This window comes from Caenorhabditis elegans, chromosome I, assembly GCF_000002985.6.
Source record: "Caenorhabditis elegans chromosome I".
In the NCBI taxonomy this organism is placed as follows: domain Eukaryota; kingdom Metazoa; phylum Nematoda; class Chromadorea; order Rhabditida; family Rhabditidae; genus Caenorhabditis; species Caenorhabditis elegans.
The window spans coordinates 6,490,246-6,505,819 of record NC_003279.8 but is presented as its reverse complement, the minus strand read 5'-3'; the positions used below and the strand labels follow the sequence as shown (position 1 = coordinate 6,505,819).

General features: G+C 35.1%; 6 protein-coding genes across 8 annotated transcripts; 3 read left to right on the top strand and 3 right to left on the bottom strand.

Moving 5' to 3' along the window:
* The first annotated feature begins 1,910 nt into the window (after positions 1-1,910).
* C55B7.10 (Protein kinase domain-containing protein) lies at positions 1,911-3,653 on the top strand. The gene is made up of 7 exons (NM_059472.6): positions 1,911-2,136; positions 2,183-2,373; positions 2,418-2,552; positions 2,601-2,913; positions 2,955-3,118; positions 3,288-3,412; positions 3,467-3,653. Exons 1-7 carry the CDS (start codon positions 1,965-1,967, stop codon positions 3,474-3,476), a joined length of 1,110 nt encoding a protein of 369 aa, NP_491873.4. The 5' UTR covers positions 1,911-1,964; the 3' UTR covers positions 3,477-3,653.
* A 756-nt stretch (positions 3,654-4,409) lies between these two features.
* On the bottom strand, positions 4,410-5,842 carry C55B7.3 (Protein-tyrosine phosphatase). The gene is made up of 6 exons (NM_001380558.3): positions 5,778-5,842; positions 5,622-5,728; positions 5,073-5,528; positions 4,848-5,023; positions 4,639-4,795; positions 4,410-4,591 (listed from the first exon to the last, which is right to left on the bottom strand). Exons 1-6 carry the CDS (start codon positions 5,788-5,790, stop codon positions 4,460-4,462), a joined length of 1,041 nt encoding a protein of 346 aa, NP_001367695.1. The 5' UTR covers positions 5,791-5,842; the 3' UTR covers positions 4,410-4,459.
* Positions 5,843-6,259: 417 nt separating this feature from the next.
* Positions 6,260-8,384, bottom strand: acdh-1 (Short/branched chain specific acyl-CoA dehydrogenase, mitochondrial; the record flags this gene model as incomplete). 2 transcript variants are annotated; one of them, NM_001383261.2, is made up of 7 exons in its annotated part: positions 6,260-6,538; positions 6,774-6,911; positions 6,958-7,103; positions 7,149-7,245; positions 7,295-7,738; positions 8,046-8,146; positions 8,193-8,384. In NM_001383261.2, the coding sequence occupies 7 exons, from the start codon at positions 8,365-8,367 to the stop codon at positions 6,356-6,358; spliced, it is 1,284 nt and encodes a 427-aa protein (NP_001370604.1). In that variant the 3' UTR covers positions 6,260-6,355. The 2 variants fall into 2 exon arrangements, with proteins under 2 accessions (NP_001370604.1, NP_001367696.1); NM_001380557.1 differs by lacking the exons at positions 8,046-8,146; positions 8,193-8,384 and having other exon boundaries at positions 6,268-6,538; positions 6,774-7,103; positions 7,295-7,735.
* Positions 8,385-9,710: 1,326 nt separating this feature from the next.
* Positions 9,711-11,530, bottom strand: uri-1 (Unconventional prefoldin RPB5 interactor). Its single transcript, NM_059469.9, has 4 exons — positions 11,459-11,530; positions 11,220-11,333; positions 10,331-11,176; positions 9,711-10,273 (listed from the first exon to the last, which is right to left on the bottom strand). Exons 1-4 carry the CDS (start codon positions 11,489-11,491, stop codon positions 9,926-9,928), a joined length of 1,341 nt encoding a protein of 446 aa, NP_491870.1. The 5' UTR covers positions 11,492-11,530; the 3' UTR covers positions 9,711-9,925.
* Positions 10,567-13,100, top strand: mdt-18 (Mediator of RNA polymerase II transcription subunit 18). Of its 2 annotated transcripts, NM_059468.7 has the most exons (6): positions 11,973-12,033; positions 12,076-12,150; positions 12,204-12,319; positions 12,373-12,437; positions 12,489-12,775; positions 12,825-12,998. In NM_059468.7, the coding sequence occupies exons 1-6, from the start codon at positions 11,989-11,991 to the stop codon at positions 12,933-12,935; spliced, it is 699 nt and encodes a 232-aa protein (NP_491869.1). In that variant the 5' UTR covers positions 11,973-11,988; the 3' UTR covers positions 12,936-12,998. The 2 variants fall into 2 exon arrangements, with proteins under 2 accessions (NP_001380190.1, NP_491869.1); NM_001392449.1 differs by having other exon boundaries at positions 10,567-12,150; positions 12,825-13,100.
* dbr-1 (Lariat debranching enzyme) lies at positions 13,093-15,099 on the top strand. The gene is made up of 6 exons (NM_059467.7): positions 13,093-13,267; positions 13,391-13,855; positions 13,902-14,051; positions 14,101-14,247; positions 14,322-14,585; positions 14,649-15,099. Exons 1-6 carry the CDS (start codon positions 13,094-13,096, stop codon positions 14,949-14,951), a joined length of 1,503 nt encoding a protein of 500 aa, NP_491868.2. The 5' UTR covers position 13,093; the 3' UTR covers positions 14,952-15,099.
* The last annotated feature ends 475 nt before the right edge of the window (positions 15,100-15,574 follow it).

Genomic DNA, 15,574 nt, shown 5'->3' with positions numbered 1-15,574 from the left:
TAAAATCAATAAATATATTTAGGTTAAAGCTTGTGATACTGCTTTTAATTTCTCAAAAAAAACTATCATGATCGTAAATTTGCCAAATTTCAAGAAAAAATCTGAAAAATTGGTTTCGTCGTACATTTGTACTGATAACTTCCCAACTATAAATTTTAAAACAACATTTTAACTAGCCATGGTCAACAGAGGTCAACAAAAAGTGATATTATTGTAGAGAAAATATTTTTGTTTGAATTTAAATACTAATGGATTTTGTGATCAGTTCTTCAAAATAAAAAAAAAGTTCTTGAAAATATTAGTATACATTTGCTTTGAGGATTCAATTGAAAAATTACAGAAAATAGGATTTATGAGTAATAACCATTAAATTATTAAATTAAATTTTAAAATTAAAAAGAAACAATTAAATTTTTTAAAGCTCATAGTCAGAAATAAGACAAGGCCCAGTTTCCCCATTTTTTATGGTGATATCTATACATAATCAGAGTTTCCATAAAATTATTCAAACTTCACATATGTGTAAATTCACAAAACAAAGGAAAATAGACAAAATCACTATAAAACCTAAAAACCTAAAAAAGAGCTAACATTAACAATGCAAATGTGTGTTCTTTTTCCGGCTAAAAATGAGAAAAGAAAGCAATGGAAGGAGGAGAAAAAGCATTTGTCGACGGGGAAAAAGAAGGAAACGATGAAGGGAAAAACTCATAAAGCTAGAGTGTTTCGCATGCGTAATTCCTTCCTCCTTCTTCGGGGTTCATCCTTTTTTCTCACTTTTTCTCAAAAATAAGTTCAGAAAACCTGGAGAAGGTGAAGACTAAAAATTTGATTCAACGGATTCTTTTCTTATATTTTCAGAAAAAGTTCAGAAAAATCATTATAATTGTTAAAATGCAAAATTTTTAAAATTTTTAGGTTTTTAAAAGGTTTCCATCATTCTTGTATGTTTTTGAAGTTTTTGAAGATCATGAAAACAGAACGAGCATATTAAATTAGTATTTTCTGGTTGACTTTCAGAAATTGTGAAAAAAAAACTGCCACTTTGTGACTGTAAATTTTAAAAGAAAATATCGAAAAGTAGTCACGAAGTTACATGCCAGACTAATCAAAAATGGTAACCGTTTTCAAATATGCAAAAATATTTTGCACCTATCTTTATATAGTTTGCAATGCAAAAAAATTATGCAAAACATCGAAAAACACAAAAAAAAACCAAGAATCTATGCTCACTCACTCTACTTTTAGTTGTTCAGATTTTTTCAATCATCATCCCACTTCAAAACAGAAAACAATCGGGAATTAAGTTATGACGTCGCATCGCTAAAAACGAGAGGGATCGGAAATATATAGAAATATTTTTTGAAAACTCTGGAAACAACGGAAACAATTGGACATTTTATGTTTTGAGAATGATGAAATAGTATTGTACAGCAAAACAACTAGCTACAACCAAAATAACTTTTTACACGATTATGTGAGAATTATAATACTAGAGAAAATATTGGACGACTATTTCAAATGAAAACAATAGTAGAAATGCTAGTATTTTTATATATGAAAGAGGAATGATTGTATAAACTTCTTGAAAAGCTCTCAATATATGTAACACAAAACTAAAAGAAAACATTCGATTTAGTTGGAGGAAATTTGATACGAAATGTCAGTGATTACTGAAAATTAGAATTTGTATTCGAAGGTTTCTTGTGGTGCTGAAATAATCAAATTCTCTCGTAATTTTGGAAGGAAGTTGATAAAACATTGTATGATGTATCCTGCGGGGGTACATTTTTGCGTGTTCCCTCTTTCAAATTTAAATTTTAGTATTTTGACGTGATGCCAATAAAGTTTATCTATAGTTTTTAAAAATACATCACGTCAATCTGATCAAAACATATCATTCTTAATACTTCAACTCACTTTCTCCATTTCTTCATATTTCTCAAATTTCTTGCACTGTTCTGATGGCCGATCCTCCACCAAATCCTTCTTCGGTTCCTCCAAATGGTAATCTAACTGGAACACCGTCAGCAGCGTGTGCAGCCAATGCAGCTGGAAATGCAGCTGCAGTTGCTCCAATGGCTCCTGAAAAAGATCGACTGCCAAAAGAAGGAGATGAAATTGTCACCGAACCAGGTAGATTTATAGTGTAAAAGCATGCTCATTGTAGAATTGTTTACAGGCAAAAAGTACAAATTAGGTCCGGTTCTTGGTGATGGTGGCTATGGAACCGTATTCCTATCTCAAGATGATGATATCAAGATTGCTGTCAAAACTGAAAAGTTCAGTAAATCCCAGCTGAAAATCGAAATTGTTGTGTTGAAAGCTGCAATGCAAGCAAATTGCAAACATTTTTGTGAACTTGTTGATTGTGTAAGTGGCGTAGGCTGAAAATAAGTCAATTGAGAAATTTCAAGGGTACAAAAGGAAAAGACTTTGATTACATGATGATCACTCTGCTAGGAAAGGATCTACACAAGTTGAGATGCGAGCTCCCGGGTCGGAAGTTTTCAATCAATACAGCTCTTCGTATTGGAATTCAGACACTGAAAGTATGTTACGTGGATAGAAGTAATGTATTTTACCAGAAAACTTTATAGGCTTGCGAGGAGCTACATCGTATTGGATTTGTTTCCCGTGATGTGAAGCCAGGGAATTTCGCTCCTGGGGTCAAGTCGAATCGCCAAAGTCGTACAATTTTTATGTATGATTTTGGTCTGGCAAGAAAATACATTGACAAGAATAATCAAGTGATTCCAACAAGAAAAGAAGTTGGATGGAGAGGAACAACTAGATATGGTAGCCTCAATGCTCACAAACGATTGGATTTAGGACGACGCGATGATCTGGAAAGCTGGTTTTATGGGTTGGTAGAAATGACAAGAGGAACTCTGCCATGGAGAAATGTTGTTGGTATGGGAAATGATAAGTTGCTTTCCATATAAATTGTTCAGATCGAAGTTCGGTTCAAAGAGCAAAAGAAGCATCACATAATACAGGCCGTACACAATTTCTCTTCGAAACTCCCAGTCAATACGACAAAATATTCACGATCGTCGACAGTTATGCGTTTGAATCTGCACCTGATTACAAGCAAATAAACAAATTACTTGTTGAGGTACAGTAGTAAATGACAAAAGAACAATTTGAAGCACACTCATACTCAGAAGTTCTTGAGACAGAACTGCTCGGCACAAAACCATTGTTTATTCAAAAACTGCAACTAATAGTATTTTTAATTGAACAATAATCATTTTTTTGATTAAAAACTAAATACCAAATTCCAGGCTAGAGAAGAACGCCAACTTCGTGATCGTGAGCACTGGGATTGGGAAGATGAAACAGTCTCGACCACTATCACCACAATCACTTCATTCTCTGATAAAGAACTTCGCGCCAAGGCTGACCAACAGTACGTTTTCTCATTGTTTTCAAATTGTTCAAAATAAAATACTGTACTTTTCAGGTCAAAATAGACAAGAAGAGCAGAATCCACAGTCATCTGGAAGAGGGCTTTATTTCTTTTGTCGATTCTACTATAGTTTTGATTTTTCTCAGTTCTTGGTCTTCTATTTCTCTTCCATTCCTTTGCACATCAATCAGCCATCATGAACTTATTGGGATAAATGTCTTAATAAAGATTTATGTTTTGCAATATTTTTTAAATATAGAAAAAGAAAGGAAAAGGAATTGTCTAATTAAATTCATTTTCCAATGTAAGTTTCTTTATTCGGTCATCAAAAAAGAGAGGATGAGTTTTCAAAATAAAGATTTTTAAAGAGTAGACATCATTGAGATACCAAAAAAAAAAGAGAATTAAAAGATGAAGTTCAATTCTGCCTGACTGGCAACATTTTTATTTTTGTAATTTTCGGCATACCTGTGGAAACTGAATTCGTCACAAAAACTCCTGTAGGGCGGCTGAAATTGAATTTCAAGTTCCACAAATGTACCCATAATTTGACACGGTAGCAACAGAAAAGCAAAGTCCGTCTCCTTACTTGATAACTGAAAATCTCTTTCGTAAAGTTAAATTGCATGAGAATCGAGATTGTTCAGGGCTTGGACCACGAAGCCCATGAATAAGAATGAACTCAGGAATATATAACCAAGAATGACATTTAAATGCGGTAGGCTGTGCAAGGCTGCCGGTAAGGAATGTCGAATGAAAAGGGGAGTGAGAGGCGCCTCTACAGGATGAAATGCTAAAAGGACAAAATTGGACATTGACATTGATTTCTAAAAACGAAATTTTCATAAAGTAAAAAATGCGCCAAGTTGTAAATATTCATTGACGACATTGTGTAACTTATCCCGTTATGATGAAGGGTATAGGCTAGTACTGTGCTCTAATAAAATTTGGAAGGGCTTATATGTAATTCATCTTCGAAAAATGTAACAATGTGATTCGGGAACTATTTATTCATCTTTAAAATACAAAAGATCAGTGTTTTACAAATCAGACGACAACTTTCTTGTATTGCTCGAGGAAAGCATCATACGCCTCTTGAACTCCGGTTTCTTCCATCAATTTCTTTTTGCGGAAGTAGTTGAGAATGACTTGGTGCACGAACAGATACTGGGCATCCGTCTGAAAATAATAAAACTGTAAAAATGCATGTACAGTCTGCAAACAACCTGGATAGAATTGTTACGTTGCTCGCGAATTTTGACCAATATCTTTTCCCCATCGTCAATGATCTGGCCTGCGAGCAGTTGATCCATGATGTACTCCAACATCACAACAGAGCCAGTGCGTCCAATTCCTGCAGAACAATGGACAACGATAGGACCTCTGAAAAATACATTAAAATGCATCTCGACACAATACACAGACAGCAACTTACTTTGATGGTCTAGCATTCTCCAGAAGCTCAAGAACAGCCATGTCCGCAGCTGGAACACCGCGATCTGGCCAGTCATTCCAGTGATAGTGAGTGGTCTTTCGAGTTTTCTCTCCAGGTCCTTCGATCACAATCTCTGTTGCAGTGACGTTTGCCTTTGCATCAGAACGGAACGAATACTGAAAACTTTCAATGAACAATTCAAACTTGAGAAAGAATGGAACTTACCGTCACCGAAGATTCGCATTTAACTGAGATCTTCTGACCACCTTCCTCAAAGTCCATCACATCACCCTTCTTGCTCGGGAAGTATTCGAAACACTTTCTTGCTCCTTTCTCCAGAAGATTGCACAGCATAAAAATGTACTCGACCTTGTCTTGATAGCACATGTACCAAAAGTCGGCACAAGTCTTCTCCAATGGGGCCTGGGTGCAGATGAATCTTTTCGGGTTCGTTGGGGTTGCCACGTAGTTCGCATGAATGTATTCATGAGGCCATGGTCCCTCCAGTTTGACACGATTGTTGTCAAGGCATCCAACGTCTTTGTAGCGGTTCTTTCCAGCTTCTTGAGCTTCTTTGAACGCTTTCATTTTCTCAAAATCGTTGAAGCGTCTCATCCCAACGAACTCGGCGCGAAGCCCTTGCGGCATCTTTTCCAGTGTACGTTGAACGAACTTCAAGATCTGCAACAGATTTATATTTAATGGGAGATAGTATGATAGTTTTTGTGATGTACTGCGAGGCTCCTTATATTTTCAAAAATCAAAATAGTTTACCTGTTTCTTTTGTTGTTTCCGCTCAACCAGTGTTGGCTCATCGAGCACAGACGATTTGGTGCTGCTGTTTGCACTCTCTGTAGCGCGAGGCTTATTTGTACGCCGTTCTGAAACAATTTACATGATTGGCATACTCGAACTTTCATAGTAACTTACTCATCTTCGACATGCTAAATTGCTTCGGAAGTTGTTAAGAACTGCGACCAATACTTTACCAAAGTCGGTAATAATTTGAAAAACTAATGAATCTACTGCTTTTATAGAGAGGGGGTAAGACTACGTGAAATACGTTTCAAAAACTCATGTATTTAGGGTTTCACGCTCTTCACGAGATAAAATTGTGAAGGTCAAAACTTTTAAAGTACCTTTCAAAAATAACTGCTCCAAGTATTCAGTTGCGTTTCCTGATTTATCACCAGTGTATACACCAATTGCAAACACTTGTTGAGAACCGAGTGATACATTCAGATACTTTTGAGATTTGTTTGGACGATAGCAGTACAGAATACTATTGGAGCAGTCTCAGAGTCACATCAAGTCTCCATCGATATGTGATAAGAAATATAACTGTGAGGGTGGGATGTACGGTAGGAGATTGAATTAAGTAAGTTGATACGAGTGCACCTACATCAGGTTTCTGTAAAAATCTTGTGTTTTATTCAAAATTGTTCAACTTTTAGATTTATCAATACGTTTTCAAATTTACAAAAAGCATACAACGGAAGGCGAATCAATTAATTTTTCCATTTATACTCATTATCAATTAATTTGGCAATTGTGTTCAATTGAATATTGGAAGTTCCTTCATAAATCTCTCCAATCATTGCATCTCTATAGAACTTTTCGGCTGGAAATTCTTTTGTGAATCCAACACCACCGAGCCATTTTACACATTGAGCTGATGTTGATGTTGCAACCTTGAAACATTTGAATTCAATTGAATTTTTTTCAGAATATTCATTTCACAACGGTTCAGATTCTAAGACATACTTTTTGATATGAAATATTTGAAAAAAAATAATATCGCTCATTATATAAAGCTCCGATGATGAGCTTCTATTTTATGATAATCATTTATAACTCTAGAACATGTACAATTAGATCAGAGCACGAGCTCTGTGCCTGTGGTGTTTCTACAATTTATCAAATTACCTGTGATGCAAACAGTTTCGCCATTGCAGCTTCTCGTACATATGGTATTCCATATTCTTTCATACGGGCAGCATTATACACTAGTAGACGTGCGGCCTCAATTTCAGTTCTAGCTTGTGCAATCTGATGTTGTAAACCCTGAACATTTGTGTATCAAAAATTCAAACCCAATTTCAAAAATAACCTGAAAATCAATAAGTCTCTGACCGAACTGTTCTCTCTGTTGAAGATATGGAATTGTTTGATCGAAACAACCCTGAGCCAGTCCAATCATTTGTGCTCCAATGGCAATTCTACCTGCATTTAGGCATTCAATTGCGTATTTGTAGCCTGGAAACATGCAAGTTATTGATTGATTTTACTAGAATCTCATACCTTTTCCATACTCTCCCAGAATTGCTGATTTGTGGACACGAACATTGTCAAAATGAACTTGACAAGTGGATGAAGCTCGGATTCCAAGTTTGTCTTCCTGTAAATTTTTTTTTCATTTTTGCTCTAAAGTTAAAAACTGAACATACCTCCTTATCTACAGTAAGACCATCCGCTGATCTTTCCACAATAAAACATGTGATACCTTTGTATTTTTGGCTAGGATCTGCATTTGCAAATACCACAAAAACCTGTGCCTCTCCTGAATTAGTAATCCACATTTTAGTTCCAGAGATCAAAAAGTGATCTCCATCTCGTTTTGCAATAGTTTTCAATGCAAATGCATCGGATCCAGCACCTGATTCTGAGATACAGAAGGATGCAAGACTATCAGAACAGAGACGAGGCAAGTATTTTAGTTTTTGTTCTTCTGTTCCATAATCTATAATCATTGATACAGGGAGGGTGTTGTGAATTCCAACCATTGCAGATACAGATGGATCAGTTTTTGCCAACTCTTCAATGACAATCATTGCATTGAAAAAAGAGGATCCAGAGCCTCCGTATTCTTCAGGAACATGAACACCCATTAGCTGGAAGATTTTTTCGTTTCTTAACAGGTCTATAAATAAATCTGCTTACAATCGTTTTGAACTAGAAAAGTCAATCTAAAACTTTCTCATTTTTATAGCATAATTAGTTAAATAAGTTAAGTGTTTAATGCAAAAGTTTTTGGATATTTCCATGAAATTGATTTTACTGAAACGTTACCTTACAAAGTTATAAAGTATTTATCAATCTTCCTTCTTATTATACTTTTTTTAGGTTTTCATAATAAACAGTGTAAATATAAACCCCTTTTCCATAACATTAAAATTTAAGTAATAAGAATTAACTTACCCCATTTTCAAATACACCTTGCGTCACAATCGGGCTCATTTTTGAGTATTTATCCATTTCCCTGACTAATGGCTTTACAACATCTTTGGAAAACTTACGAACTGAAAGTGTAAAACTTTAACTTCTTTAAATAAATTTAAAACAAACCAGTATCCGCAAAGAAGAGTTCATTTTCAGTTAGCAAGTTTACCGGTGGAGGGGTTCCTGTGAAATCTTCACAATGTCGAGAAATAGAAACTGCGGTTGCAGTACTGTACGAGCTTCTGATGGTAGATATGATGTTCATTGCTTGTTTTAGAATTTTAGTAGTAGAAGTGGACATTGTGAAGGTGAAAGTAATTAGTGTGGTAGATGGAAGGTTTTTATAAGGAGTAGTACTGTAGTAGTAGCCACACCCACTTATACATCATAGATCACGTTGTGGTCACAGACCCCTTGGGCCTGAAAATGTTTATTTCTTGATTCAATATGTGGACAACTAAATCTTTATTTGTCATTTGAACGTTTAGGGCTGGAATATTGCTGAAGGATATTTAATTCGGAAACTGAATGTGTTTTCATAAAGATGACAAAAAAGATCTTTCGGTTCGGCAGGTTTCAATTGAATTAAAAATTTCTCCATAAAAATTAAAGACTTCGATTCTTGATCTGAAGTCGTTGTTTAAATTATCCGCTAGAAAAGTCTACTGCTGGTTTTTAGCTCTGATGGAATTCATGAATTCTGATTTTTAAAGTAAACTGAACTAGCTAGTTAACTAGTTCAATAAATTTAAAGAACCTTTTTTTTCAGAAAATTTTCTTAAAATTCAAAAGTTTTTATCAACTATTGTTCTAAAATATCATTGGAAAAAATAGCGTTCCCTTGGTTTGAGGTGACTTGACAAGTTAGCTTTCGATTTTCAAAATACTTTAATTATTTGACTTTTAAAATCAGCCTTACTTCCCCAATTGTTCAAGATTGTTTGTTTTTCAATACATTTAAATTTCAGACAATTGTTTTCACTTTTTCTATTATCTTGCATCCCGGCAACTATCTGCAAAATAATTCTTATCAGAAACATGTTTTATGTCTCAGATCTTATTGTGAACTCTGATCATATTCTCTTTGTTCTGATAAATGTTTCATATAGGTTTTAAAGTTCAAAATGTTGCCTTTAATGTATGAAATGCAGGTACTGTAGGATTACTGTAGCTATGCTGAAATCGGTAATATGATTTTGGACGAATAGTCATTTACAAGGAAAGTTCTTTCACCTGACTCTTTACTTCCAAAAGACAATAGTACCATCTGATAGTAGAAGGTTCTAGTGAATTCCTCTAAAATTCCAGCTTCTATTCACCCTAGAGCTCCGAGATATTTTGATTTAAAATTTTACTGTTAATTTCAGTTTATTTGATTCCTTCCCGTTAGATCAGTTGTGAGAAATCCAAAATTGCCCCCATGGCAACGTTCAAACAGCGAAATTTTATATAACTATCGATTTGTGTCCGAGTCTGTTGTAGAGTTGGTTCACAGTTGATTCGCCATGGAGCGAAGGAAGATAACACAATATGCGCACATTATACTCCCATTGCGAATATGGTTTAGTCTCTTCAGCCTAATGTGATCAGACCAACTGTTCAGGAAAGAAATCCATCTTTAGTTTTGAAATTAAAGCAATGTTTGAAACTGTTTAATTTTATTTTTGAAATATACTAGAACTTTAATGACAATGGGAACGTGATAATTGCTGCCAACTATTAAATGTTAGTTTTCAAACACAGAAAAAGAGATTCTACGGGGGAAATGTTGACCAATGTGGCAAAAGTGTTTAACAGTGAGCATAAAATGATATATAGCTGAACGATATGAAAATTATATAGAAATTAGAAAGTAAAGATCAATTTCTATGCCTGGAAGCTCTGAATTTGGAAACTTTTTTCTCGGTGATGACGGGAGCGGGGTCTCTGCTTGTCGACGGCTCACACTCGTACGGATTCTTCTCAACAATTTCTCCTGGAAATGTCATTGTGCTCATCGCAGCAAGTTCCTTTTGCTCGGGTTCGAGAGCTGAACGATCAACGGGTGTTGGTTCAGTGCTCCGGAGAATTGATTTGGTTTCAATAACTGAATCTTCTTCCTTGATTTCGACAGTGTCTGTTTGATGGAATGTTTTCACATTTTCAAGCTGTTGCGCAAATCGAACTCCCGATTTTTTCCGTTTGACGGTGGTTTTTGTTACGGTTTCCTAAAAATTGTGTGTTAAAATAATAGTGAATTGTTTCTATTTAGTATTTGAAATTACCTCAACAATTTCTTCGACCTTAATCACTTGGGTCTCTATCTTTTTGGATTTCAGTTGTTGGTCAGAATTATTGCTTTTCTCGATATTATCATCAGATGCATAATCATCAGAGTCGAGTTCTTCTACACTATTGTTAAGATTCTCTTCATCATCGTCTCCTTCCTCTTCATCTTCATCATACTCCTCATCGGAACTCTCTTCATCACAAGTGTCTAAGAAATCTAACAGCCGTTCCATTTCCTTCTGTGTTACTCCAGGTTGTGCCAGCAAACGTTCATTCATTCCAAATCTTAGTTTTTTATCAGTTGGATCTTGTTCAACTTCCTCAACTTCCTCTAATTTACCCAAATCCTGTAAATCTTCGTTTGAAACTTCAAAAGGTTTCGGAATTGGAGCTTCTTCCATCTCATCATTGTCTTGTTCCAGTTTCTCTAGTTCTTCCAAACGGTTCATCACATCGTTGTGATCTTGGTCACCATTCAATTTGTTCTTTTCTATTATCTTCTCGTTCTGTTCATCATTTTGAGACATCTTTTTGTTTTTGCGATTTTGATAAAACAGTTTTTCCATCTCTTCATCGTATTTCTCGACAATTTCGATAGGTCCTCCATCAATCGAAACAGATGAGAAATTATCTTGAGCAAACTTTATTTTGTCATCCAACATTCGAATTGAATCGAGACCTTCCTCACGCTGCCTTCTCATTTCAGAAACTCTCCGATCCAAGATCTTTTCAGCTGTATGAATGCTGCATTCTCCGTAATAGTTTGCACCCATTTCCATCGTAACTTGATTCGTGCGAACTACATGGGCACCGCAGAAATAACCGACTTCGCAAATTTTCGCCTAAAAATTAGAATAAGATTATATGAGAGAGAATGTAATTTACCAAAATAGGAGCTTCCAACTTTTTCGAATATTCCTTTGCTCGTTCCAGAACTTTTTCATAGTTATCAGCAATGATTCTTCGACATTCGGTCTCAACTTCGAGCCGAGCTTTAGCCTGAAAAATTAAATTCATACAGACTTAATTATTTTTATACTATTTTAGGGAAACAAACTCGGAATTTAAAAACGAATTATTTTTGTCTTGTCGTTCATAATCATGTAAAAGGATTTTTAATTTACCGCATTGCATTCTGCAACGTAGAGTTCGCTCATTTTTTCAGATAGGTCTTCTTCACTCGTCACAGTCATTTTCTGCAAATCTTAGAGAGGTAATTCGGAGCGGAAAATGGGAAAAAATGTTAAAAAGTAACAATTTCCGAAAGCGCAATTTAAAAAAGTACAAAAAAGTACAAACTTTTATGGAGACACTACTGATTTCTGGAATCTGTTAAATCTTAGAAATGAACTCTTTCAGAATTTCAAACTTCTTTTTTTATATGCGTAAAACTTATCGCATATATTTTATGCAATATTGAAAGTAAGTAGAGTTTTAACCATTAAAGTAACTGAAACCAGAGTTTTATCGTAAAAATGGTAAAATATTCGGGAGTGTTGGTTTCCCTGGAAATGAGTCACGTAGAGTGTGAGTCCGCAAACACCAGCTGTGAATTGCGTAGAATACATTTAATATCACGCTCAAATAGTTTTGAATTAATTTAATTTTTTAAAAACATTTTTTATTCTGTTTATTTAGTTGATTCATTCAAAATATGGACAATTTAGTGGATATTGATGAAGATGGAACACAAGAAAAGGTATTTCGATTGTTAAAATCCATCTAAAACATTTTAATTCAGCTTTCTGTGAATTCAACTCCCTATCAAACACAAGAATGCGTTCTTTATGGATCTATTTTCGCAAAAAATGTCCCAGTTAGTTTTTAAAGTAATTGGACTAAATTCTAATACAAAAGTTTCAACTTTAGGACTTGGAACGACGTTTAGCCGGCCTTTGTGATCCGGGATGTGAGGAATTCTTCGAGCATGAGATGTCATTCAGCCTACGATCTTCGGGTATAATGGATATCAAAACCGATATTAAGTAAGCTTTTTTGTTTATCTATTTAAATATTTGCATGTATTTGATTTTTGAAGATTGCGAAGAAGATTCCGAACAGAACATCGAATTCAAAATTATTGGCAATTAAAGTACATTGGAGGTCGGTTTTAACCTTATAATTCGTATTTTATAATTTTTTGTTTTATTTCAGTTCCGGAACCAGATCAAAAATGCCCAACTATTGTTCGAAAAGAAATCAGTTCACTTGTCCATTCTCAGGATATGATGACGTATGCGAAATCCTTGGGTCTCCGCATGGACTATGAATATATGACACAAGGAAAATTGTGGACAAAAGGAAATATAAAGATTCTGCACTCAATATTGACTAGTACTTCTCGCGCAGGAACATATGATTCAAATTCAATCAAATCTGTTTCTGATTCTGCGTTAGTGGAAATCAGTATCTCATTGCCCGAGTCTGCAGAATACATGCCGGTAGGTTTTTTAGTAATAATTTCGAATTTATTTTTTCAACTCATTTTAGGCTGCCAAGTCTCTTCGTGATTTTGCCGATCAGCTGATGCCACTTGTTAATATGGAAAAAGTCGATTACTGGAAGAAAATGTTCCCAGCTCAAGCAGCTCCTCGTCGTTAATCTTCATTAATTGATTGATCTCACTTTGATACGTTATTTAATTTATAAAATTCACGAAGTATTCAATAATGTTAATATCCCACAAAGCTTCAATGGTTTATACCTTTTATTTTCTGATATCAACATTAAACATTTTTTTACTCCAATGAAAATTTAGAATGTCATCGAAAAATCCAGTAGATGAGCAACCTTGCTGTGGCTCCCATGAAGGTTCGCATCAAGATCCTGCTCCGGAGACGTTAGTAGTTGAAAAAGAAGTTAACAATGGGGAAAAGAAAATACGAATTGCTGTTGTCGGATGCTCTCACGGAGAAATGGATGCTATTTATGAGGTAAAATTTAAAAAAAAATCATATTTTTCGAACAAAATTAATGGCATATTTCAGATCTATTTTCTCTATTAGATTGTTTTAATTGCTATTTAAAATTACAACTATTTAAAAAAAATATTTCAGACAATGACACTAATCGAACAGAAAAATGGCTACAAATTCGATTTGCTGATCTGTTGTGGCGATTATCAAGCTGTCCGAAACTACGGCGACCTTCCACATATGAGTATTCCACCAAAGTACAGAAGTCTTCAAACATTCTATAAATACTATTCTGGAGAACAAAAAGCACCAGTTCTAACTCTATTCATCGGCGGAAACCATGAAGCATCTGGTTATCTATGTGAATTGCCTAATGGAGGATGGGTGGCGCCGAATATTTATTACATGGGATTCGCAAATTGCATTCGATTTGCTAACCTTCGTATCGCAGGACTCTCTGGAATTTTCTCGCAAGGAGATTTTCAATTTTCGCATTACGAACGCCCTTCGTTTTCGGAAAGAGATGTTAAAAGCGCATATCACGTTCGAAACGTTGATATGTTCCGGTTAAGACAATTGAAATCTGATAATGAAAATAAGATATCGGTATAAGCTTGAAAATTACTTTTTTATGAACATTTTCCTATTTTAGAACCCAATTGACATAATGCTCTCACACGATTGGCCTGGAGGTATTCCTGATTTTGGTGATAAGGAATGGCTTTTCCGGAAAAAGGATTTATTTGAAGCAGATCACAATAGTGGCAAACTGGGGAATCCTTCTGGAATGAAACTGATTTATGTATGTTTTTTGGTGATATTTGCAAAATTACTGTATGTATGTATTTTAGGATTGCCGGCCCAGATACTATCTTGCTGCACATCTTCATATTGCTTTTGCGGCCCTTGTTCCTCATAAAGGTTCAGGATCAGGCCGTCCACAGCCTACACGATTCTTATCACTGGATAAACCGATTCCTGGGAGAAAGTTTATGCAGGCAAGTCGTCACGTTCACTTTTTAAACTTCAACATTCAATATTATACAATCGAATAAATTTTTTCATTTTTCAGGCTCTCGAGTTGAATGTTGCAGACGATGCTAAACTGGAACTGTCATATGATCCACAATGGTTGGCTATTCTGAGAAATACAGATTTATTAACAACTGGAACAAAAGAACAGCTGATACTTCCCGATATGGCATCAAATCGTCCATGTGTCTACGAAAGAAAAGATTTTCGACCAACAGCAGAGGAGTTAAAAGAAATCGAAAAACTCGGAGATTTAACAATCAGAACTGACAGTTTCCAACAAACTGCGCCTCCGTTAAAAGAGGTAAGTGTCATCTCAGAATTTCGTGGATCTCTTAAGGATAGTAATTAAAACAACTGTTTACAGATTACGGAATCATCCAAAAATGTGCCACCAAGCGCCTACTACCGTAATCCACAATCTGCCGAGTTTTGTCAGTGGCTTGGTATTCGGGATCTTAATCAGATGCTCGTTGAAAAAACATCTGAACACGTTGGAACTCCGTACTACATGATGACTCAAGACGATGCGAACGCTAAACCAAATCAAGATGACGTGGATTTTGGTGACGAAGATTTTGTAATCGACAGAGGGCACACCTCCGATGAGCCAGAAGCGAAAAAAAGTAGATTGGACGAAGATAAGTTTGAAGCAGTACCATCCGAATGATGTTGAATACTTTACAACGTAGTTTCTAATTGAAGACCACATTGCCAAATATTTATTTTTTTGACATCAAGATATTGCCGTTTGTTGTTGTATACTCTATGTTAACATCTCAAAAAAACTTTAAATTGCCAAAAAAATAAAGCACCTCTCATGTTCACGTTTTCTCACAAACAAATATAGACTATGAAAATGCAGGGAGACTCCCAAATAAAAAAAAGCGGAAGAAGCAAGTCGATGCATTTACAATGGATGCTCTTTTTCCGCTACACTCACTTATTGTTAAACTTTTCCTCGATCTCTTTGACCCAACGTGGACTTCTTCAACGGTTTTATAGAGAATACGGAAGAGCTCCGCCTATATAATGGACGGTACACATTTTTTAAAATTTAACTGTTCCGTTTTGTTTATGGTTTCAAATCTTTAGAGCCTAATTTCTTTAGTAAAATTTATGTTAGGGTTTTCTATTTCAAAGTGCATCCACATATTCTGACGCCTTCCATGAATAGTTACAGTAATCTAATCAAAATCGCTGCAAGACCCGATTAAAAAAACAGAACTACCACTCGGTTTAAAATATAATTGAGCTATTTTACAAAAAATTTTCTATGTACAAAAAAAAACA

Excerpts from the sequence above, each read along its gene's own strand:
- C55B7.10 (NM_059472.6), top strand. The coding sequence starts at position 1,965 with ATGGCCGATCCTCCACCAAATCCTTCTTCGGTTCCTCCAAATGGTAAT. Across the intron at positions 2,137-2,182 it reads TGAAATTGTCACCGAACCAG|GCAAAAAGTACAAATTAGGT; the intron begins GTAGATTTATAG and ends AATTGTTTACAG. Across the intron at positions 2,914-2,954 it reads GCCATGGAGAAATGTTGTTG|ATCGAAGTTCGGTTCAAAGA; the intron begins GTATGGGAAATG and ends TAAATTGTTCAG.
- C55B7.3 (NM_001380558.3), bottom strand. Across the intron at positions 5,024-5,072 it reads AATGCGAATCTTCGGTGACG|TATTCGTTCCGTTCTGATGC; the intron begins GTAAGTTCCATT and ends GAAAGTTTTCAG. Across the intron at positions 4,796-4,847 it reads GAGAATGCTAGACCATCAAA|AGGTCCTATCGTTGTCCATT; the intron begins GTAAGTTGCTGT and ends TGTATTTTTCAG.
- uri-1 (NM_059469.9), bottom strand. The coding sequence starts at position 11,491 with ATGAGCGAACTCTACGTTGCAGAATGCAATGCG. Across the intron at positions 11,334-11,458 it reads ACGTTGCAGAATGCAATGCG|GCTAAAGCTCGGCTCGAAGT; the intron begins GTAAATTAAAAA and ends TTAATTTTTCAG. Across the intron at positions 10,274-10,330 it reads AGGTCGAAGAAATTGTTGAG|GAAACCGTAACAAAAACCAC; the intron begins GTAATTTCAAAT and ends CACAATTTTTAG.
- mdt-18 (NM_059468.7), top strand. The coding sequence starts at position 11,989 with ATGGACAATTTAGTGGATATTGATGAAGATGGAACACAAGAAAAG. Across the intron at positions 12,151-12,203 it reads TTTTCGCAAAAAATGTCCCA|GACTTGGAACGACGTTTAGC; the intron begins GTTAGTTTTTAA and ends TTTCAACTTTAG. Across the intron at positions 12,438-12,488 it reads GCAATTAAAGTACATTGGAG|TTCCGGAACCAGATCAAAAA; the intron begins GTCGGTTTTAAC and ends GTTTTATTTCAG.
- dbr-1 (NM_059467.7), top strand. The coding sequence starts at position 13,094 with ATGTCATCGAAAAATCCAGTAGATGAGCAACCTTGCTGTGGCTCCCAT. Across the intron at positions 13,856-13,901 it reads ATAATGAAAATAAGATATCG|AACCCAATTGACATAATGCT; the intron begins GTATAAGCTTGA and ends TTCCTATTTTAG. Across the intron at positions 14,586-14,648 it reads CTGCGCCTCCGTTAAAAGAG|ATTACGGAATCATCCAAAAA; the intron begins GTAAGTGTCATC and ends AACTGTTTACAG.